Raw genomic sequence first — 24,912 nt, forward strand, 5'->3', positions numbered from 1 at the left:
GAGACCAGCTAGGAGAGCTTTGGAATAGTCAAGTCTATAGATAGCAAAGACCTGAATGAGGATTTCAGCAGCAGATGAGCTGAGGAAAGGGCAGAGTCAGGAGTTGTTACGGAGGTGGAAATAGGCGGGCAAGTTGTTGGCACAGATATGAGGTCAGGAGATCATCTTGGGGACAGAAGACAAGAGCTTCAGTTTTCTCAATATTTAATTGGAGGAAATTTCTGCTCATTCAGTCCTGGAAGTTGCACCAGCAGTCTGACAATTTTGAACTGAACAATTTTGAGAGAACTGTTAATAATATTGGCTAACATGGGAGTCAGGAGGGGAAGCTGGGTCGTCGGCAATGTAGTGGGAATAGGTCTGAGAGAGCAGGACTTGGATCTTATGGACAAGATAATCTCAGAGTGTTTCTTTCAGTGATGGAGACAGAAGAAGCAGGGTTGGGACGGGAAAGAGGGATAAATGTGGAGAGCGGTAGAAGGAAGTGATCAGAGATGACTTTATCTGTGATAAATGGAACTGCAGTGAAATGCGAAGCTAGATTATGTGCTGAAGTCCTTGACCTTTGACCCAGAAACATAAGTGTGGCAGAGCTGACACTTAAAAGGGGTGTAGACACCCTTTATGGGTGAATCCTTGATGGTTTGACAGCGTCATTAGAGTGGATGCCTGAAGGTTAGATTCCACCTTTAAATGGGGTCTCTGATGGTTAAACACTCTCTTTAGATTAGCTTTCTGATGGTTAGACTCCCTCTTTAGATGGGGGTCTCAGATGGTTAACACTCTGTTTAGATGGGTATCTCTGATGTTTAGCCACCCTCTTTAGTTGTAGCCTCTGACGGTTAGTTCCCCCTTTAGATGGGGGTCTCTGATAGTTAGACTCCCTCTTTTGATGGGAGTCTCTGATGGTTCGGCCCCCTCTTCTGATTGGGGTCTCTGACGGTTAGACCCCTCTTCTGATGGTGATCTCTGATGGTTAGCCTCCCTCTTTAGATGGTGGTCTCTGATGGTTAGAATGCCTCTTTAAATGGGGTTTCTGCTGGTTGAACTCTCTCAAGCTTTGTTGAGCACATCCTGTCCAACTAACCCTCCTGCTCCATAGACCCCTTCCCACTAAACTGCTGAGCCCCCTATTCCACACTGGCCCTCAAATGCTCACTGGCATTGTAAATGTTTCTCTCTGGCTGAGTGGTGAATATGGAAATCCCATCCTGAGGAAATGCAGAGGGCATGTACTGAAGAGTACGGAATAAGATGCTGAGAACACTCAGGAGCAGACACACATCACTCAGCCTTCTTGGGTAAATCTGTCCAGGAGAAGGCGAATGTTTATTTCAAACACAGTCTGGATGGGACCAAGAGACTTGATAGGAAACCACGGTAGGGAATCCATGTCTGATCATCATCATCATCATCATCATCATCCCATCATCGACCGAGAGGCTTTTTCTTAATTTAAAACTTTTCCATTAGCTGGGCTGTAAATTGTCTCATCTTTCGAACTTTCTATTTTCTGATAAGTACTATCAGCCTTTCAAAATGGTCACCCTCTGACCGACTCCCAATCATGTTATCCAATCTACAATTTCCAATCACCCAATTCTCTCTCTCATATTCTCAATCTCTTGATCCTTTCACAGATTCCTAATCGCCTGATGCTCTCTGTCAGATTCCCAGTCTCCTGATCCTCTCTCTCATATTCCCAGTCTCCTGATCCTCTCTCTCAGATTCCCAGTCTCATGATCCTCTCTCTCAGATTCCCAGTCTCCTGATCCTCTCTCTCAGATTCCCAATCTACTGATCCCCTTTCTCAGAGTGCTTGTCACAGATTGGTCGTAAACTGAGTGCATCATAAACAGAATGTAAAAGTTGGGAATTCAACGAGAATGGGAATTTGGTGTATAATGGGAAGGTGATGCTGCTTTCTGCCTCCAATACTTTGAATGGTTCATGTAACTGGTAAATATTTAGTTTCATTTCCTTGTGCCTTAAACTAGTTCAAGTAATTAGTTACAGCACTAAAATCTATGAGCTGAATGAAGTAAATAAATAAACAAGGCTATATTGGGATGGCAGTGCAGGTAGTGTGGCTGCAATTGCAGCACATGGTAGTTATGGGGAGAGCATTGTGATCCTGGACAACCACATCTGCGTGAAGTGTCTGAATCTTGAGGAAATTCCCCTCAGAGATATTGACATTGTGGGGCATCAAGCAGGGAGAGAGTTACCTGGACTCTTTTATTCAGGAGGCAGTAACACCGCCTACGTTACATGCTGGTACAGGTCTGGTTAGTGGTCAGGAACAGAAGGGCGTGACTGTGAGTCAGGCAGGTAATGGGAGCCCAAGTGTACTCAGCCTTTGTCCTTGTCCAACATGTATGAGGTTCTTGCTGCCTTTGTGGATGAGGACAAAGTTTGCAGGATGGATGTGCAAACTGACCACAGCACCATGATACAGGGGTTGATTCAATTAGAGGGAGTAAAAAGGAATGTGTTAGCTAACGGAATAGTGAGGGAAATAGATACTGTTCGCTGCAGCTGTGACTGGGAGTTCCAAAGATTGTATTTCCTGCCTGGTTCCAGGGTTAAAGATCTTGCAGCTGGAGCAGAATGGAGTGGGAGAGGGAGGGGAAGGATCACGTTTGTTATGGTCCATGTAGGAACCAAAGACATAGGTAGAATTAAGGCACAGATTATGAAATGAAACCTCAAGGTTATGTCATGATCCTGTCTTTTTTTCCTCTCTGGGAAATATGTGGTGTCTCTTTCAGACAATAAATGATCAGTCCTGCTTTAAGAACCACCAGGCCTCAGGAGTTACCAATCAGGTACATTCTCGTTGCCTTGGATACAGCCACAAGGACTGAGAGCATGGAGAGATTCATTTGTTACAATTTAATTTTGAACTGGCTTATAGTGCAAACAGTCTGTTCCAACAGGAGACACAGACAGACAGCTGTGTGTTAGCACCTGAAAGAAGTGTTCTCAGTTCAATTAAAGTGAAGGAAGAAAATATAGTCTCTTTATTCTTTATTCTCTCTCAAAATTAAAACAAAGTCACGCCAAAACAGAGATCTCTGATAATTTAAACTGAAGGAAGGGAAGTGAGACTGTGACAATATTTTATCCCTCAAAATACTCTAAAGTCAGATTGATTCTATTGAAAGTGTTTGCAAGTTGTTAATCCTTGAAATCTATCACTGAAGAAGGAAAGCATCACTTACTGCTGGAATTAGACTACAGATTGTTCTGCTGTTGAAGAACGTTTTTTCCAATTGGACGGCTGTGAGGACTTCAAGCAACAGTGGACTGTAAATTTGCAAGGACTCTAATTTTTTTTTAATGTTGTTTATATCTTAGTAGTGTTTAAGATTTTAGTTTATCGAATTAAAGAGTTAATTTGTTGATTTAAAGACACCTGGTTTGGTTAGCCTCATTTGGGGGTTAATAGATGGTATAATTAGTCTGGGTCTTTTTTTAATTTGAAATGTTGAATATGATATGTTAGGCAATCTGTGGAGGAACGAGATAGAATTAACAGTGCTTTTCTCCCACCGCTAACAGAATCGTATATTTTGATTGGGGGCTTTGACTGGAGCGGTCGGTCGTAACATATTAGTTGGGGGCTCACTCGAGATTTGAATCATATATTAATTGGGTTGCTGACTTTGAATCATATCTTGAAGTGGTCGGTCGTAACAGGTAATAATCTCTGTATTAATACCTAAGTCATGAGCCAATTCGAATAGGGTCAAACAGGTTAGAGGGTTGAATGCCTGTCTCGACAAGGGATTTGATTTAAGGGGCATTAGTGCCAGTACAGGGGAAAGAGGAAGCAGTTCTGTTGGGACGGGCTCCCTTAAACCAGGCAGTATCCTGGCAAATCATTTAAATAGGGCTGCAGCTAGGGCTTTAAACTGAAAATGCGGGGAAGGACCAAGTGAGGGGAAATTTATAAATCTAAAGAGAAAAGTCAAGGTGACAGAGCAGTGTGGTGCTTTGGGTAAAAGTAAGCAGAATGTGACAGGAAGGGACAAAAGTACGAGCGAAAATCATGCATCAATGTGTAAGGTCAAATTAGGGAAAAATGGTGCAAATGAAAATCAAACGCACTTTATCCAAATGCACAAAATACTTTTAACATGAATTAATGGCGCAAATAGACATCATTGGGTTTGATGTTATACCCTTTACAGAGATGTGTTGTATGGTGACCAAGGAAGGGAACTAAATCTTGCACGGTACCTGATCTTTCAAAAAGGTAAACAAAATAGAAAAGCAAAATAGTGCAGAGTAGCCCTGTTAATAAAGCATGGTCTAAGGACAATAGTGAGGAAGAATCTTGGCTTAGAATAGGAGAATGCAGTATCGGAATTGGTGAAGATAATAAATGACAAGCATCTGAAAATTAAGATGGGAATAATTTTTAGGTCCTCCAACAGTAGATATACTGTTGGGCACAATATTAATCAAGAAATATGAGGACTTCGTAACAAAGGCAATGCAATAATCATGGGGCATGTAAATCTTCATATTGACTGCACAATCAAATTGACAAAAATAGTTTGAAGGAAGATTACAGAGAATGCTTTCAAGACCAAAGCAGGAAAGAGGTTATTTTAGATATTGTTTTGAAGAATGAGAATGGTTAATTAATAATCTCATAGGAGGGGATAATGTGGGGAAGAGTGATAATAACATGATAGAACTTCACCTTGATTTTGTGAGTGACGTACATAAGACTGAAATTAAGATATTGAACATATTTAAAGCCAATTAAATAAGAACGAGGGGTGTTGGCTAATGTATATTAGGAAACTGGAATGAAATGTGTAATGGTAGATGAACAATCGTGAATATTTCAAGAAATATTTCATAAGTCTCAACACTTCTACATTCCATTCAGAAATAAAACTTCCATGGGAATATTGATCAACTAACGGCTAAATAACGAGGTTAAGGATAATATTAGATTAAAGAAGAGGCTTATAATATTGTCAAGACATGGAGTAAGCCTGAGGATTGGAAGAGTTTAAGATGCCAGCAACAGGCAATCAAAATCTTGATGAAGAGTGAGAAAGTAGAAGATGACTAGCCAGAAATATAAAACCAAATTGTCAGAGCTTCTACTTCATGTAAGAAGGAAGAGAATAGCGAAAGTAAATGTGGGCCCCTTAGAGGCTGAGACAGGAGAAATTATAATGGGGGGCAAGAAAATGGCAGAGACGTTAAATAAATAATTTGGGCCCTTCTTGACAGTGAAAGATCCAAAAAAAATCAGACATAGTGGGGAACCAAATGTCTAATGAGAAGACAGAAATTAAAGTAATCAGTATTAGTAAAGAAAAAGTACTGGAGAAATTAATGGGACTGAAAGTCAACAAATCCCAGGACCTGACAGCTTACATCCTAGTTCTAAATGAGGTGACTGCAGAGATAGTGGACTGATTGTGTTGGCACTGCTTGTGATCGCATCCAGAATTCCTTAAATTCTGTAACGTTCCCAGCAGATGGAAAGGTAGCAAATGTAACATCACTATTTAAAAGAAAGGAGGGAGAGAGGAAATAGGGAACTACAGGCCTGTTAGCCCAACATCAGTCGTCAGGAAACTGTTGGAATCTATTATTAGGGAAGTGGTAACAGAAAATCATAATACAATTAGACAGTGTCAACAATGTTTCATGAAAGGGAAATAGTGTTTGAAAAATCTGTTCGATATTTTTGACGATGCAACTAGTAAGGCAGCTAAGGGAGAACCAGTGGATGTAGTTAGATTATCAACAGGTAATTGGATAAGGTGCCACATGAAATGATCTTGTACACGGTAAGGTGTCTTGGTATTGGGGGGTAATATTTTAGGAGGGATGGAGGATCAGTGAAAGGACAATAAACAGAGTCAGAATAAACTGGTTATTTTCACGTTGGTGGCGTGCTACTCGTGGAGTGCCACAAACCAGGAAAACCAGTTAACAATACAATACACCCGTTAGTCACAAGTACATTACCGAGAGTTATACGTATGCAGTGAGCGATCGCCTCCCATTGATCATTCTCTTCAGCAACTAGCCAAGTTTCTTGACTTAAGCACCAACTCACTAGTTACAATGATTTTTATACCTTTCTTTCGAAGGTGGGTGTGTCATTTCATTAATAACATCATACTGTACTGTCAAAGCCCATCTTCAGACCATGAGGCATCTAATTCTTTGTTTAAACTACAATATCAGAAACTTCCTTGATGATGTGTATATGTTTTCACCTTCCGTCAGTAATTTCATCACCCCTCATGGATGTTGCAGAAGCCTTCAAGATCTTTATTAATAAACACAATAGCAGCTTCTTTTCCTGGTCAGAAACACATTTTAAAATCAAACAAATCAAATCAGACAATTAAACAATCCAAGTCCCTTAAATGACTGACTTCTTACAAACTGCTGCTTGGAGAATTTCTACTTTCTCTGCATTTCAAAAGAAGACAATCTCTGATGTCATCAACCAATGCCAATTTGTGTCACTCTTGCAGCTTTTCAAAACACTTTGGACCACTTTGGCAGCTGAATTAGCATTTTAAAATGATGTGAAGTCTTTTATTTCATCTTTTCAGACAACATGTCCCCCATGACCTCCATGTTTTTGCATACGTGAAGATTCTCTAAAGCTCTAACTTAGCATCAAAGTGAAACATAGCTTTGAAGTATGTCTGGTTATTGTTTGTGACTCGATTTTTCAATTTTCTGTTTTTTTTCTAAACATTCCACAGCCTTAAACTGTTTTTTCACCAGTGATTATTTTTATCTGCAATGAAAACAGCTTGCGGCAGTTTACAGGTTACTTTAGCTCAAAAAGTGCTTTTGACCTTTGCAATGCATGCTGCTCAGATTCGGTCAGTATTTTATGCACCTGGAAGCAGCATAGCTTCCTGCATTTCATTTAAACACTCGATGTTCCTGGGTTGGATCGCCTTGCAATTCTCAACCACAAATTTCAATTAAAATAATATTACAGTGCCATTGCACAAAAAAGTTAAACGCAGCTACAACAATCAATTATGAAGGCAAATGGTATGTTTGCCTTTATTGCAAGGGGTTTGAAGTGCAAGAGTAATCTTGTTGCAATTATAGAGGGCTCTGGTGAGACAACCCCTGGTCTCTATACCTAAGGAAAGATATATGTGCCTTTGAGGCAATACAGTGAAGTTTCACTAGATTGGTTCCTGGAATGAGAGAGCTGTCCTTTGTGGAGAGCTGAGAAGAATGACACATCATCTCATTGAAACATATGAGATTCTGAGCAGTTGACAGGATAGTTGCTGGCTGGGGAATCGACAACTAGAAGGCATAATCTCGGGATAAGAGGTTTGACCATTTTGGACAAAGATGAGGAGGGTTGAGAATCTCGGAAATTCTCTGCCCCAGAGTGTCCTAAATTCTCAGGTGTTGACTGTATTCAAGGCTGCGATCCATTGATCTTTTTATCTCTAAGGGAATAAAGAGGTACGGGAATTGAGTGGGAAAGTGATGTTGAAGCAGCGGATCAGTCATGATCTTACTGAGTGACAAAGCAGGCTCGAGGACTGGTAGGGCTTTCTGCTGCTCCTATTGCTTATGTTATTCCCAATCTCCTGATCCTCTCTCAGATTCCCAATCCACCAGTCCTACCTCTGATTCCCAAAGTCCTGATCCTGTGTCTGATTTGCAGGCTGTAACCTGACAAAAAATTCCTCCCTCAACTGGAATCCTTTCCCTTGAAAAGCTCTAAATGCAAACCAATGTGCAGTAACGAGAAAGAAGCAATTCATGCTTTTAAAATAATTTTATTAATTCTTGTCCATCATCTCAGCAGTAAATAATATAAATAATAAACAATATAAATACATAAATTCATAAATATATTTAAATAATAACTTAAATCAATCTGGAACATCCAAATCTTGACAACAGAAAAACATCTTTATAAAAGATGATACATTTTTATGTAAAACACAGATTTTGGTCAATGGACCAAATTAATAACCAACAGTCGAACTATGGAGACTGCAAGGCATGATGGGAATGTGACTTCACCATAGCAACCAATCAGGAAACATTTGGACCAATGAACATTGAATTAAAAGTTACCTGGACGTGCACCTGAAGTGCTGGAACATGCAAAGCTACGGACTAGGTGATGGAAAGTGGGGTCAGTTTGGGCGGCTAGTTTTTTCAGCCTCCTTCAGTGCCGTAGATTGTCTATTGTTCTCTGGTTCTAATGAACCTCAAATAAGAGCAGTTCATATTCGATTTAAAAAATAACCTGATAAAGTAGAAATGAACCAAAAATGGTTTCTTAAAATGATTAACTATCATAACTTTTTGGGTGCTTTTCATAGTGTTTGCACAATATTCCTTCCCCTTTTTAATTGGTTATGTATTGATCAATCACTGTCTAGAAAGTTAGCATCCTGCGAAAAGTTGACCAATCACATTGTAGTGGTGGAAAGCCAGTTGGCTGCTGGGAGATTGATTGGCCTTCATCACCCAACTGAGCATCGCCACTGAAGATCCAAGGACATATTAGAGATATATTATAACACAAATAGATGACAAGGCATAGGCCACATTCTTCAAGGACCAATAACAGGTCACACAGGCTAACCAGTCTGAATATCAGACTTGATAACCCACTTGTTAGCTCTTGGGATTGTCTAATTACTCTCTCCCTGAGGAGTACCAGTTTAAATAACATGAACAACATTAAATATCAATTAAATATAAAATAAATTAAAGGACCAGTTGCTGAGGGAGTTAACCTAAATGAGAAAATTAGCTTATTTAGAGCACAGCTATCGAAAATTCTCGCTTTGTACATTTATAACACAATTCATCTCATCAAACATGATGAATCGTGCACAGCAGTGAATCACCTGCACCTGCTCCCAGTGTTAAAGGTATGTGGGAGAACAGGAACGTCTTAGGGACAGGTGTAGGCCATTCAGCCCCTCCAGCCTATCTGGACTAACATGTTCCGTCTATCTGGCAGTTTAACAGTGGCTCGTGAATCCTGAGAGAGATGCATAATTCTTCAGACTTCACCTATTGCTCTCAATACAGGATTAAAGGAGCAGAGAGTGAATGAGGAGAGGCACAGACTCCCTCCGATCACTGACACTCTGGATTGTGCATCAATCTGATGTGGCAGAGCTGAAAGTGCAGTGTGATAACCCACCACACTACCCAATTCTAAAACACCAACACATTTGATAGTTTCTGTCTCTGCAAGTGTTTAAATAAAATGAAGGAGAAATGAGTCTCTTTGTCCAATTAGTGCAGGATAGGACAATGTGTCCTGAACAGTTTCCACTGTATTTCAATCTGAAATTCTGAATCAGTCATCATTACTGGCCAATCGCTAGAAGTGACTCAGGTTCCTCACAAAGCAAATATTCCAAAGAAGCTCTTTCCTTGGGCAGTGTCTACATATCCCACCACCTCCTCACTAACCCTGGAGTAGATCTGATCTCCCTCCTCAAACTCAAATATGGCTCCCTGATAGGAGGTCTTGTACCAGGGCTCTCCGTGTTGGCGGGAATGACAGGCTGACTTGGTGGCTCTCAGTAGCAAGGCTTCCTCTGGGTAACTGGGTGAGAGCTTGGCGACCTCGTGGCTCAGATAGACAGTCTTGTCCTGACAGCCCCTGCTGTAGAAGACCACCTGGGTGTAGACAAAGTACCGACCAGGGGTCTTGATGACGAGACTGTTGTCCGTGAACTCCACGCCCTCGGCAAAGGTGGAGTCCGCCTCATTCTGCCAAATCACATTCTTTCCTTTGCTGGTTGGTGAAGCTGAAGAGAGAAAGAGAGAGGGAGAAACTTAAGGATGGAATAAAGACAAAGCAACAATTTGCATTTATATAGTGCCTTTCACATCCTCAGGACATCCCAAAGCACTTTACATCCAATAAAGTACTTTTTGAAGTGTAGTCACTGTTGTAATGCAGGAAATGGGGCAACCAATTTCTCCCCTGCACTTCCCCAATAGGATTGTAGCTGTTTCTGTTCACAGATCTTAAATATTAAACAGTACAAGCTCGATACATGGGACACTGAAGGAAGCATTGCTAAATGTCCAAAAATCTGAGTGGAATTAACTGGCCTTGGCCAGACAATGAATAGATGGGATACATAAAGCAACACAACACAAAAGGGGGCCATTCAGCCCATTGTGACTGTGCTGTATCTTTGGGTGAACTATCCAATTAATCCTAATGCCCAATTCTTTCCCCAGCACCCTGTAATTTTCTGCTGTACTACAGTGGGAGGGCCTCACTTCAGGATACGGGGTTATTAATAAGGTTAAGAATGTTCTGGTACCTGTCAGGTGAGCTGCGATTCTCCCCCTCGGGTCATTTCCCACCTGTTTCATGAGATGAGGGAGACCTGGAAAATGAAAAGGCAGATTCTCAGTTACTATTGTAACACACTCAGACCCAAAACTAACTGACAGAGAGAGTGAGAGATAGTGAGAGTGAGACAGAGTGAGAGAGAATGATGGAAAGGGAGAAATGGAGACCGAGAGATAGTGAGAGAAAATGATAGAGTGTGAGACTGATACAGGCAGAAACATTTTCAGAGTGAGAGATTCTGAAAGAGATTGATATATAGGTGTGCAGACAGTTTGATACAAAGAAAGATACGGAGCCATATTGATAGAGAATTCGACTGAGGGAACACTCACCACTGTTACTCGGGACTGTTGTCAGGGGAGAATGAATCTGCTCAGATTGTAATCTTACTTCCTGTAGAAATTAAACAAAGAAAGAGGTTAAGATGTGAAATTGACCCTGAATAATTCAACAGGAACATCTGTACAAACGTTCAGCCCAGATTATTTGCGTTGCACAGAGAGACTGGGTGGGGAGGGGGAGATTCAGACTCTGATTCTCATCCTCCAGATTGACAACAGATAGTTTATCAGAAAACAAGTCTTGGCTAAAGCTGAATAATGTACAGGATTGGTTATTAAATGGCTGCATGTTTCCAATCCAGGCCGTACTGAGGTGTTCAGAGAGAACAGTAAAACCCAACAGCCGCATTAACTGGGTGAACACAGTTTACTGTTTCACTGCAAGGAGCAGTGAGGACAGACACTGAAATCACTTCACAGCTTTACACCACACTGAAAGCAGCCTCTCGGAGGAATGCAAGGAACAAAGGAAAGGCAACAAGACGGAACTCGATCACTGTTTTTCAAATAAAATCACACACCTGGTTTGAAGGTAAAACTCCAAGCTGACAGAGTAATAGGTAGGAAGACACAGCCAGCAAACCCAGCACAGCCACTGCACAGAGAGACCGCCAGAAACAGCTTCTCTTCGGCTCTGACTGCCTGAGTGTAACCATTCCTCCAGTCTCAAGGTCCAGCAACTTGTTCTCACAACTCATGGTGTTAGATGTCAGTCGGAACTTTGTTAGTAGCAGCCTTGTGTCTGACCCAGCGACTCTCACTCTCAGTTCTCTGAGTGCTTTGTGATTGCTGCAGCTTCACGGCAGCTCTTTATAAAGAGCAGAGTCACATCACTGGTAAGTGTGATGCAATGGAGTAGGAAATACCCAACCGAAAGCAGCAACGATTGGAAAACGGCAACTTCTCCCGAGACCAATGTGAGAATGATGTGAGACTGGATCTGTTCAACTTTCACTGATCATAGAAATAATTCGGCAGTTTCACCAATGCTGGGGAAACTTTAACAAAACTAAAGTGGGCATTGTACATTGTCCCATGTTGTAAATGTATCCACAATGAGAGAGAAAATATAGAGAAAGATAACGTTTTTACAAATGTACGGAGAGAGTGACTCGGGGATACTCTAATCGACATTAAAGAAATGGTAGACTTGTTAAATAAGGGAGGTAGTTGTTGGATTAATGTAAGTAAAAAATAACGGACAAATTAATGAGACTGAAGATCGAGAAGTTTCCAGGACCTGATGCCTTTCACCACAGAAAAAGTCGATAGAAAGATATGAAGAGAGAAAAAATAAATTACTGAGGATCTTACATTTATATAAGAAAGATGCAACCAATTCACACTCAGAAGATCCCACAAACAGCAATGATTTAAATAACCAGACAATCTGTTTTGGTGATTTTGGTTGAGGGATGTACATTGGAAAGGATACAGGTTCACAAGGGATATATTGGCCTTGGAGGGTTGCAGCACAGATTCACTAGAATTACACCAGCGCTACGTGGGTTAAATTACAAGGCGAGGTTGTATAAACTTGTCTTGTGTTCCCTTGAGTATATGAGATTGAGGGGTTAAGGTGGTTAAAATGTTAAAGGATTTGATCGAGTAGATGTGTGGAAACTATATACTGTGTTGGATGATCCAAGGATAAGTGAACATAATCTTAATGTTCGAGCAAGACCATGTTGAACGAATTTCAGGAAGTGCTTTTTCACACAAAAGTTTGTAGAAATCTTGGACTCTCTCTCGCCAAATGATAGCGAATGTTGGGCCATAATTGGAGTGTTCAAGATTGAGATGGACAGATGTTTGTTCGGTCAGAGTATCAAGGGATATGGAGCAAAGGCTGGTGGATCGAGGTGAGATACAGATCTGCTATGAGTTAAATGAATGTTGGAACAGGCTGGAAGGTGGAACAGGCTTGAGGGGCTGAATGGCCCCACGCTGTTCATTTGTTCCTCTGCTCCAGATGACTTTGACCAGGCAGTGTTACTCTGCAGCTAACCTGTGTTACACTTGATGTGGAATAGTACTAAGCTGGCTTAAATGGGCAAGTGTCAGGAGGACTTGATCTACATTTAACACACCGAGTACTTTCCTGGGATTTGGAAAGAGTTTCCAATCCAACGATGGCCTGATTCATGTCAATAAATGTATATTTCCATTAACCATCACTCCCTTCCCCAACATCAATGTTCTTTAATCTACCTTCTAGAAATAGGGAACTACATTATTGTCAAAGCCCCTTTGTCTTTTTACATGGTAATTCTTTCCCAGAAAGGGAAGGTGTTGTTATGAAGCCGAACACATTCGTCATGTTAATCTTACAGAGAAACTATATTTACTTGGTGGCGGAATCCAGAAGAAGGGAACATCATTTGAAATTAAAGCCAGGAGTGTAATTGGGAAGCAGTTCTTCACACAAAATGTAGTTTATATATTTATATCGCTGGAGAAGCAGTTCAATGTCGAGGTTTACAATCCATTCAACTTCTTTAGCTGATGCAGTGTGAATGGTTGTGATGCCATCAGGAATGGATCTCTCAGGGCGAGAGTTCAAGATGTGGGTGATGGTCTGACCTGGACGGTCACAGTCACAATTTGAGCTGGTCCTCAGGATCCACTTATGGAGCAAGGAGCCACATCTTCTCTGGTCCATCCTCAAGTGGTTGATGATTCTCCAGACTATCCATGGGAGGTTGGAATCTGAGGCTTCACCACTCGGGTCAGTTACCAGGTTGCGATTGGTGATGTCAGCAGTCAACCAGGAGGTGTGCCATCAAGAGATAGGGCTGTTGTCGGTTTGCAGTGTGTGGAGTGCGTTACAGTAGGGGATATGTGAATTCTGGCGAATGCATGGGTTGTTTTGAGGTCCTTTATCAATGGAGTGTGTAGTGGAAATCTGGAACTCTCTTCCTCAAAAGGCTGAGGATGTTGTGTCAATTGAAACTTTCAAAAGTGTGGTTGGGAGGCACAGTGGCACAATGGTTAGCACCGCAGCCTCCCAGCTCCAGCGACCTGGGTTCAGTTCTGGGTATTGCTTGTGCGGAGTTTGCACGTTCTCCCTTTGTCTGCGTGGGTTTCCGCCGGGTGCTCCGGTTTCCTCCCACCTCCGAAGACTTGCAGGTTGGTAGGTAAATTGGCCATTGTAAATTGCCCCTAGTGTAGGTAGGTGGTAGGAGAATGGTGGGGATGTGGTGGAGAATATGGGATTAATGTAGGATTAGTATAAATGGGTGGTTGTTGGTCGGCACAGACTCGGTGGGCCGAAGGACCTGTTTCAGTGTTGTATTTCAAAATAAATAGATACATTTTTCAGCATTTATCAAGGGATACGGAGAAAATGTGGGTAAATGGAGTTGATACAGATCAGCTATGATTTAATTAAATGGTGAAACTACTTTGATGGGCTGAATGGCCTTTTCCTGTTCCTGTGTGATGCATGGTAAACTCCTCATTGTTCCAGTATGTTCCAGCTGTCAATGATTTCATTGTCTTCTATGGGTCCTCTCATTAGTGAACAGTCTGATGTGAGATTGGTATGGACGCCCAGAGAACTGCCAGTTCATAGTGTCATTGTTACACTTGAGGGAACTTCTGCAGCTGCACCACCTCTGACCTTTCTCTGGGCATGTCAGAGGATCCAAGTTTGGCGTAGATGGTCCCTGAAATACGCTGAACCAGATTTCAGTGCTTGCCCATGTGATCGGTCAGCTGCAGTTTTTTCCCAAGTGTGGTGGATTGCAATGCAGAATTTTGTGAGCCTTTGTAAGGATGTTCTTATATCATTTATAATGACAACCTTGATGGTGTTTGCCCTGAGACAGTTCCCAGAGAAGATCTGCTTTGGGATTCTGGAACCATCCATGTGGGAGACATGGCCTTGCCATATGAGTTGAATATTCTAGAGGGTGGTCTCAATTCTGTTGAGCCAAGCACGATGGAGGATCTCCTAGTTTGTGATTTTGTTCTGGTGTCAAATTCTCACGATGGTTTCAGGTGTTTTTGGTGTAAGCATTCCAGAGCTTTGATGTGGCTCCTATAGCAGACCCAGGATTCTGCTCAATACAGCAGAGTGGTGAGGACAATGGCCTTGTAGAGATTGATTTCAATTCAGCTTAAAGCCTTGTTGCCGCCAGACATGATCATGGAGTTGGCCCGAGGGAGAACTTGCTTTCTGGATGTGTGCACCGATATCTTCATCACTAGTGACATCCCTAGAGAGCACACGACCAAGGTATGAGTTGTGCCATCAATGGTTATCTCTGCTGCTTCATAGTGTGTGCCAGTTGCTGGCTGAAACATAACCTCATTCTTGGAGACATTGTTTTGAACACCAAAGTTTTTGGCAGCACTTGAGAATTTGTTTGCCATAGTCTGGATGTCTTCCTTGTTGTGGGCAGCTAGGGAACAGTCACCTGCATACTGAAACTCTCGGATTCCTGCCTCTGTGACTTTAGTGGAAGCAGTTAAAATCAGGAATGCTCAAGACAACAGAATTAGAGGAGGACAGAGATCTCGATGGTGGTCGGGCTGGAGGAGATTACAGTGTTTGGGAGGGAAGAGGCCATGGAGGGATTTGAAAACAAGGATGAGAATTTTATAACAAGGCATTGATTATATTACAGCCAATGTATGTTGGCGAGCACAGGCATGATGGTGCGAATTAGCAGATGGGAAGCAGAGTTTTGAATGATGTCAGGTTTTCGGAGGGCAGAATTGTGGGAGACCAGCTAGGAGAGCTTTGGAATAGTCAAGTCTATAGGTAACAAAGGCCTGAATGAGGATTTCAGCAGCAGATGAGCTGAGGGAAGGGCAGAGTCAGGAGTTGTTACAGAGGTGGAAATAGGCGGATAAGTTGTTGGCACAGATATGAGGTCAGGAGATCATCTTGGGGATAGAAGACAATAGCTTCAGTTTTCTCAATATTTAATTGGAGGAAATTTCTGCTCATTCAGTCCTGGAAGTTGCACTAGCGGTCTGACAATTTTGAAACAGTGGAGGGGTCAAGAGAGATGGTGATGAGGTAGAGCTGGGTATCATGAGAGCACATGTGGAAACTGACAATGTATTTTCGGATGATGTCACCATGGAGCAGCATGTTAATGAGAAATAGGAGGGGACTAAGGATTGATCCATGGGGGTCACTGGAGGTAACAGTGCAGGAGTGGGAAGAGAAACCATTGCAGCTGATTCACGCAGGCAAGTGCAGTCCCACCCAGCTGGAGAATGGTGAAGAGGCGCGGGAGGATTTATGACTTTGACAAGAGCCATTTCAGTCCTGTGGCAGTCACTGAAAGCTGATTGGAGGGATACAAACATGGAGATCTGGGAAAGATAGTCATAGATTTGGGAGACAACAACGTGTCATAGACTTTGGAGAGGAAAGGGAGGTTCAACTGTGATAGTATTTTGTAAATTCGGAATGTTCAAGGGTTCTTTTTGAGGAGAGAGGTGCTGGCGACAAATTTGAAGGTGAGGGGGTGAGTACTGGAGGAGAGAGAACTGTTAATAATATCAGCTAACATGGGAGTCAGGAGGGGAAGTTGGGTCGTCAGCAATGTAGTGGGAATAGGTCTGAGAGAGAAGGATCTTATGGACAAGATAATCTCAGAGTGTTTCTTTCAGTGATGGAGACAGAAGGAAGCAGGGTTGGGAAGGGAAAGAGGGATAAGTGTGGAGAGCGGTAGAAGGAAGTGATCAGAGATGACTTTATCTGTGATTAATGGAACTGCAGTGAAATGTGAACCTAGATTATGTGCTGAAGTCCTTGACCTTTGACCCAGAAACGTAAGTGTGGCAGAGCTGACACTTAAAAGGGGTGCAGACACCAATATGAGTGAATCCTTGATGGTTTGACAGTGTCATTAGAGTGGATGCCTGAAGCTTAGATTCCACCTTTAAATGGGGTCTCTGATGGTTAAACACTCTCTTTAGATTAGGTTTCTGATGGTTAGACTCCCTCTTTAGTTGTAGTCTCTGATGGTTAACACTCTGTTTAGATGGGGATCTCTGATGTTTAGCCACCCTCTTTAGTTGTAGTCTCTGATGGTTAGACTCCCTCTTTAGATAGGTGTCTCTGATAGTTAGACTCCCTCTTTAGATAGGAGTCTCTGATGGTTAGACTCCCTCTTTAGATAGGTGTCTCTGATAGTTAGACTCCCTCTTTAGATGGGGGTCTCTGATGGTTAGACCCCCTCCTTTAGATAGGTGTCTCTGATAGTTGACTCCCTCTTTAGATGGGGGTCTCTGATGATTAGACTCGCTCTTTAGATGGGTGTCTCTGATGATTCGAACCCCTCTTCTGATGGGGGTCTCTGACGGTCCAGACGATTTGTGTCCCAGGATGCTGTGGGAGGTGAGGGTGGCGATTGCAGGGGCTCTGACCCTAATTTTTAATTCCTCTCTGGCCACGGGGGAAGTGTCAGAGGACTGGAGAACAGCTAATGTAGTTTCACTATTCAAGAAAGGTTGTAGAGATAAGCCAGGGAACTACAGACCAGTGAGTCTCACGTCAGTGGTAGGGAAACTATTGGAGAAAATTCTGAAGGAGAGAAATCTATCTCCACTTGGAGAGGCAAAACCTGATTAGGAATAGTCAGCATGACATTGTCAGAGGGAGGTCATGCCTAACAAATTTGATTGAATTTTTTGACATGTGACCAGGAGTGTGCGAGGGTAGTGCAGTTGATGTAGTTTACATGGATTTCAGCAAAGCCTTTGACAAGGTCCCACATGGGAGACTTATCAAGAAAGCAAAATGCACATGGGATACAAGGTAACTTGATAAGGTGGATTCAAAATTGGCTTAGCTGTAGGAGACAGAGAGTGATGACAGACGGCTGTTTTAGTGACTGGAAGCCAGTGTCCAGTGGCATACCACAAGGATCTGTGCTGGGTCCCCTATTGTTTGTCATTTATATAAACGACATAGGTGACTATGTGGGGGGTAGGATCAGTAAGTTCGTGGATAACACAAAGATTGGCCGAGTGGTTAACAGTGAGGTGGAGTGTCTTAGGTTACAGGAAGATATAGACGGGATGGTCAAATGGGCAGAAAAGTGGCAGATGGAATTTAACGCTGAAAAGTGTGAGATGATACACTTTGGAAGGAGTAATGCGACACGAAAGTGTTCAATGAATGGCCTGACACTGGGACGTTCCAAGCAACAAAGGGACCTTGGCGTGTTTGTCCATAGATCTCTGAAGGCAGAAGGGCAGGTTAATAGGTTGGTGAAAAAGGCATATGGGACACTTGCCTTTATCAATCGAGGCATAGATTACAAAAGCAGGGAGGTCATGTTGGAGTTCTACAAAACTTTGGTAAGGCCACAGCTGGAGTACTGTGTGCAATTCTGTCGCCACATTATAGGAAGGATGTGACTGCATTGGAGGGGGTGCAGAGGTGATTCACCAGGATGTTGCCTGGGATGGAACATTTAAGCTATGAAGAGAGGTTGGATAGGCTTGGGTTGTTTTCACTGGAGCAGAGAAGACTGAGGGGTGACATGATCGAGGTGTACAAGATTATGAGGGGCATGGACAGGGTGGATAGGGAGAAGCTGTTCCCCTTAGTTGAAGGGTAAGTTACGAGGGGTCACAAGTTTAAGGTGAGGGGCGGGAGGTTTCAAGGGGATTTGAGGAAGAACTTTCTTACCCAGAGGGTGGTGACGGTCTGGAATGCCCTGCCTGGGAGGGTGGTAGAGGCAGGTTGTCTCAGATCCTTTAAAAAGTACCTGGATGAGCACTAGGCACGTTATAACATTCAAGGCTATGGGCCAAGTGCTGGCAAATGGGATTAGGTAAACAGGTCAGGTGTTTTAATGCATCGGTGCAGTCTTGATGGGCCGAAGGGCCTCTTCTGCACTGTATTATTCTGTGATTCTGTGATTCTGGTTAGCCTCCCTATTTAGTTGCGTGTCTCTGATGGTTGCACCCCTATTCTGATGGGGTCTCTGATAGTTAGACTCCCACTTTAGATGGGAGTCTCTGATGGTTAAACCTCCTCTTCTGATTGGGGTCTCTGATGGTTAACCTCCCTCTTTAGATGGTGATCTCTGATGGTTAGAATGCCTCTTTAGCTGGTGGCCTCTGATGGTGAGAATGCCTCTTTAAATGGGGTTTCTGCTGGTTGAACTCTCTCAAGCTTTGTTGAGCTCATCCTATCCAGCTCCATCGACCCCATCCCACTAAACTGCTGAGCCCCCTATTCCACACTGGCCCTCAAATGCTCACTGGCATTGTAAATGTTTCTCTCTGGCTGAGTGGTGAATATGGAAATCCCATCCTGAGGAAATGCAGAGGGCATGTACTGAAGAGTACGGAATAAGATGCTGAGAACACTCAGGAGCAGACACACATCACTCAGCCTTCTCGGGTAAATCTGTCCAGGAGAAGGAGAAGGCTGGATGGGACCAAGAGACTTGATAGGAAACCACGGAAGAGAATCCATGTCTCATCATCATCATCATCATCAACATCATCATCATCATCATCACCATCTCATCATCGACCAAGAGGCTTTCTCTTAATTTAAAACTTTTTTCCATTAGCTTGGCTGTAAATTGTCTTATCTTTCCAACTTTCTATTTTCTGATAAGTACTATCAGCCTTTCAAAATGGTCACCCTCTGACCGACTCCCAATCATTTTATCCAATCTACAATTTCCAATCACCCAATTCTCTCTCTCATATTCTCAATCTCTTGATCCTTTCAAAGATTCCTAATCGCCTGATCCTCTCTCTCAGATTCCCAGCCTCATGATGCTCTCTCTCAGATTCCCAGTCTCATGATCCTCTCTCTCAGATTCCCAGTCTCATGATCCTCTCTCTCAGATTCCCAGTCTCATGATCCTCTCTCTCAGATTCCCAATCTACTGATCCCCTTTCTCAGAGTGCTTGTCACAGATTGGTCGTAAACTGAGTGCATCATAAACAGAATGTAAAAGTTGGGAATTCAACGAGAATGGGAATTTGGTGTATGATGGGAAGGTGATGCTGCTTTCTGCCTCCGATACTTTGAATGGTTCATGTAACTGGTAAATATTTAGTTTCATTTCCTTGTACCTTAAACCAGTTCAAGTAATTAGTTACAGCACTAAAATCTATGAGCTGAATGAAGTAAATAAATAAACAAGGCTATATTGGGATGGCAGTGCAGGTGGTGTGGCTGCAATTGCAGCACATGGTAGTTATAGGGAGAGCATTGTGATCCTGGACAACCACATCTGCGTGAAGTGTCTGAATCTTGAGGAAATTCCACTCAGAGATATTGACATTGTGGGGCATCAAGCAGGGAGAGAGTTATCTGGACTCTTTTATTCAGGAGGCAGTAACACCGCCTACGTTACATGCTGGTACAGGTCTGGTTAGTGGTCAGGAACAGGAGGGCGTGACTGTGAGTCAGGGAGGTAAGGGGAGCCCAAGTGTACTCAGCCTTTGTCCTTGTCCAACATGTATGAGGTTCTTGCTGCCTGTGTGGATGAGGACAAAGTTTGCAGGATGGATGTGCAAACTGACCACAGCACCATGATACAGGGGGCAATTCAATTGGAGGGAGTGGAAAGGAATGTGTTAGGTAACGGAATAGTGAGGGAAATAGATACTGTTCACTGCAGCTGTGATTGGGAGTTCCAAAGATTGTGTTTCCTGCCTGGTTCCAGAGTTAAAGATCTTGCAGCTGGAGCAGAACGGAGTGGGAGAGGGAGGGGCAGGATCAAGTTTGTTATGGTCCATGTAGGAACCAATGACATAGGTAGAATAAAGGCACAAATTATGAAATTGAGCCTTGAGGTTATGTCATGATCCTGTCTTTTTTTCTCTCTGGGAAATATGTGGTGTGTCTTTAAAACAACAAATGATCAGTACTGCTTTAAGAACAATCAGGGCTCAGGAGTTAGCAAGAAGATACATTCTCATCGCCTTGGATACAGCCACAAGGACTGAGCGTGGAGAGATTCATTTGTTACAATTTAATTTTGAACTGGCTTATAGTGCAAGCAGTCTGTTCCAACAGGAGACACAGACAGACAGCTGTGTGTTAGCACCTGAAAGAAGTGTTCTCAGTTCATTTAAAGTGAAGGAAGAGAATTTAGTCTCTTTATTCTTCATTCTCTCTCAAAATTAAAACAAAGTCACACCAAGACAGAGATCTCTGATAATTTAAACTGAAGGAAGGGAAGTGAGACTGTGACAATATTTTATCCCTCAAAATACTCTAAAGTAAGATTGATTCTATTGAAAGTGTTTGCAAGTTGTTAATTGTTGAAATTCATTGCTGAAGAAGGAAAACATCACTTACTGCTGGAATTAGACTACGGATTGTTCTGCTGTTGAAGAACGGTTTTTCCCATTGGACGGCTGTGAGGACTTCAAGCAACAGTGGACTGTAAATTTGCAAGGACTCCAATTTTTTGTATTTTAAATGTTGTTTATGTCTCAGTAGTGTTGAAGATTTTAGTTTTTCTAATTAAAGAGTTGATTTAAAGACACCTGGTTTGGTTAGCCTCATTCAGGGGTTAATAGATGGTATAATTTGTCTGGGTCTTTCTTTAATTTGGAATGTTGAATATGATATGTTAGGCAATCTGTGGAGGAACGAGATAGAAATAACAGTGCTTTTCTCCCACCACAGACAGAATCGTATATTTTGATTGGGGGCTTTGACTGGTGCGGTCGGTCGTAACATATTAATTGGGGGCTTACTCGAGATTTGAATCATATATTAATTGGGTTGCTGACTTTGAATCATATCTTGAAGTGGTCGGTCGTAACAGGTAATAATCTCTGTATTAATACTTAAGTCATGAGCCAACTCGCACAGGGTCAAACAGGTTAGAGGGTTGAATGCCTGTCTCGACAAGGGATTTGATTTAAGGGGCATTGGTGCCAGTATGGGGGAAAGAGGAAGCAGTTCCATTGGGATGGGCTCCCTTAAACCAGGCAGTATCCTGGCAAATCAAATAAATAGGACTGCAGCTAGGGCTTTAACTTGAAAATGCGGGGAGGGCCCAAGTGAGGGGAAATTTATAAATCTAAAGAGAAAAGTCAAGGTGACAGAGAAGTGTCGTGATTTGGGTAAAGGTAAGCAGAATGTGACAGGAAGGGACAAAATCACCAGCGAAGATCATGCATCAATGTGTAAGGTCAAATTAGGGAAAAATGGTGAAAATGAAAATCAAACGCACTTTATGCAAATGCATCAAGTATTTTTAACATGAATTAATGGCGCAAATAGACATAATTGGGTTTGATGTATGGTGACCAAGGAAGGGAACTAAATCTTGCACGGTACCTGATCTTTCAAAAATGTAAACAAAATAGAAAAGGGGTGTGGAGTAGCCCTGTTAATAAAGCATGGTCTAAGGACAATAGTGAGGAAGAATCTTGGCTTAGAATAGGAGAATGCAGTATCGGAATTGGTGAAGGTTACAAATGACAAGCATCTGAAAATTAAGGTGGGAATAATTTCTATGTCCTCCAACAGTAGCTATGCTGTTGGGCACAATATTAATCAAGAAATATGAGGACCTCGTAAAAAAGGCAACACAATAATCATGGGGCATGTAAATCTTCATATTGACTGCACAATCAAATTGACAAAAATAGTTTAAAGGACGATTACATAGAATGCATTCAAGACCAAAGCAGGAAAGAAGTTATTTTAGATATTGTTTTATTTATTTATTTTTATTTAGAGATACAGCACTGAAACAGGCCCTTCGGCCCACCGAGTCTGTGCCGACCATCAACCACCCATTTATACTAATCCTACACTAATCCCATATTCCTACCACATCCCCACCTGTCCCTATATTCCCCTACCTATACTAGGGGAAATTTATAATGGCCAATTTACCTATCAACCTGCAAGTCTTTTGGTGGTGGGAGGAAACCGGAGTACCAGGCGAAAACCCACGCAGACACAGGGAGAACTTGCAAACTCCACACAGGCAGTACCCAGAATTGAACCCGGGTCACTGGAGCTGTGAGGCTGCGGTGCTAACCACTGCGCCACTGTGCCACCTTCATTTTGAAGAATGAGTATGGCTAATTAGTGATCTCATAGGAGGGAATAATGTGGGTAAGAGTGATCATAACATGTAGGATCTTCAGCTTGATTTTGTGAGTGACGTACATAAGACTGAAATTAATATGTTGAACTTATTTAAAGCCAATTAAATAAGAACGAGGGGTGTTGGCTAATGTATATTAGGAAACTGGAATGAAATGTGTAATGGTCGATGAACATTCGTGAATATTTCAAGAAATATTTCATAACTCTCAACACTTCGACATTCCATTCAGAAATAAAAATTCCATGGGAATATTGATCTACTAACGGCTAAATAACGAGGTTAAGGATAATATTAGATTAAAGAAGAGGCTTCTAATATTGTCAAGACGTGGAGTAAGCCTGAGGATTGGAAGAGTTTAAGATGCCAGCAACAGGTGTTCAATAAATTGATGAAGAGTGAGAAAGTAGAATATGATCAGCCAGAAATATAAAAACAAATAGTCAGAGCTTCCACTTCATGTAAGAAGGAAGAGAATAGCAAAAGTAAATGTAGGTCTCTTAGAGGCTGAGACAGGAGAAAGTATAATGGGGGGCAAGAAAATCGCAGAGACGTTAAATAAATAATTTGTGTCCTTCTTGACAGTGAAAGATCCAAAAAAATATCAGACATAGTGGGGAACCAAGTTTCTAATGAGAATACAGAAGTTAAAGTAATCAGTATTAGTACAGAAAGAGTACTGGAGAAATTAATGGGACTGAAAGTCAACAAATCCCAGGACCTGACAGCCTACATCCTAGAGTTCTAAATGAGGTGACTGCAGAGATAGTGGATTGATTGTGTTGGCACTGCTTGTGATCACATCCAGAATTTAAGTGGTCATTGGATAGACATATGGATGAAAATGGAATAGTGTAGGTCAGATGGTTTCACAGGTCGGTGCAACATCGAGGGCTGAAGGGCCTGTACTGCGCTGTAATGTTCTAATTCTAATTAAACAGTGTCAACAATGTTTTATGAAAGGGAAATAGTGTTTGACAAATCTGTTCAAGATATCTGAGAATGCAACTAGTAAGGCAGCTAAGGGAGAACCAGTGGACGTAGTTAGATTATCAACAGGTAATTGGATAAGGTGCCACATGAAATGATCTTGTACACGGTAAGGTCTTTTGGTATTGGGGGGTAATATTTTAGGAGGGATGGAGGATCAGTGAAAGGACAATACACAGAGTCAGAATAAACTGTTTATTCTCAGGTTGATGGAAAACCAGTTAACAATACAATACACCCGTTAGTCACAAGTACGTTATCGAGAGTTATACATACTCAGTGAGCAATCGCCTCCCATTGATCATTCTCTTCAGCAACTGGCCAAGTTTCTTGACTGAAACACCAAATCACTATTTGCAATGATTCTTATGCCTTTCTTTTCAAGGTGGTTGCATCGTTTCATTGATAGCATCAGAATGTACTATCAAAACCCATCTTCAGACCATGAGGCATCTCGGTCTTTGTTCAAACTACAGTATCAGAAACTGCCTTGATGATGTGCAGATGTTTTAACCTTCCGTCAGTAATTTCCTCACCCCTCATGGATGTTGCAGATGCCTTCAAGATCTTCATCAATAAACACAATAGCAGCTTATTTTCCTGGTCAGAAACACATTTTAAAATCACAGGACAATTAAACAATCTAAGTCCCTTAAATGACTGACTTCTTACAAACTGTTGCTTGGAGAATTTCTAGTATCTCTGCATTTCAAAAGAAGGCAATCTCTGATGTCATCAATCAATGCCAATTTGTGTCACTCTTGCAGCTTTTCAAAACACTTTGGACCACTTTGGCAGCTGAATTTGCATTTTAAAATTATGTTCAGTCTTTTATCTCGTCTTTTCAGACAACATGTCCCCCATGTTTTTGTATACATGAAGATTCTCTAAAGCTCTAACTTGGCATCAAAGTGAAACATAGCTTTGAAGTACCCTGAGAACCCTGCTCAGAACCCTGAGCTTCCGGTTGCTTGCCATTTCAACACTCCCCCCTGCTCTCATGCTCACATCTCTGTCCTGGGATTGCTGCAGTGTTCCAGTGAACATCAACGCAAGCTCGAGGAACAGCATCTCATCTACCGATTAGGCACACTACAGCCTGCCGGACTGAACATTGAGTTCA

At 42.1% G+C, this 24,912-nt stretch overlaps 1 protein-coding gene across 1 annotated transcript; it reads right to left on the reverse strand.

Moving 5' to 3' along the window:
• Positions 1-9,165: 9,165 nt before the first annotated feature.
• LOC137345922 (tumor necrosis factor-like) lies at positions 9,166-10,781 on the reverse strand. The gene is made up of 3 exons (XM_068009168.1): positions 10,714-10,781; positions 10,350-10,415; positions 9,166-9,821 (listed from the first exon to the last, which is right to left on the reverse strand). The coding sequence occupies exons 2-3, from the start codon at positions 10,399-10,401 to the stop codon at positions 9,409-9,411; spliced, it is 465 nt and encodes a 154-aa protein (XP_067865269.1). The 5' UTR covers positions 10,402-10,415; positions 10,714-10,781; the 3' UTR covers positions 9,166-9,408.
• Between the last annotated feature and the right edge of the window lie 14,131 nt (positions 10,782-24,912).

This window comes from Heterodontus francisci, chromosome 29 (assembly GCF_036365525.1).
Source record: "Heterodontus francisci isolate sHetFra1 chromosome 29, sHetFra1.hap1, whole genome shotgun sequence".
NCBI lineage: Eukaryota > Metazoa > Chordata > Chondrichthyes > Heterodontiformes > Heterodontidae > Heterodontus > Heterodontus francisci.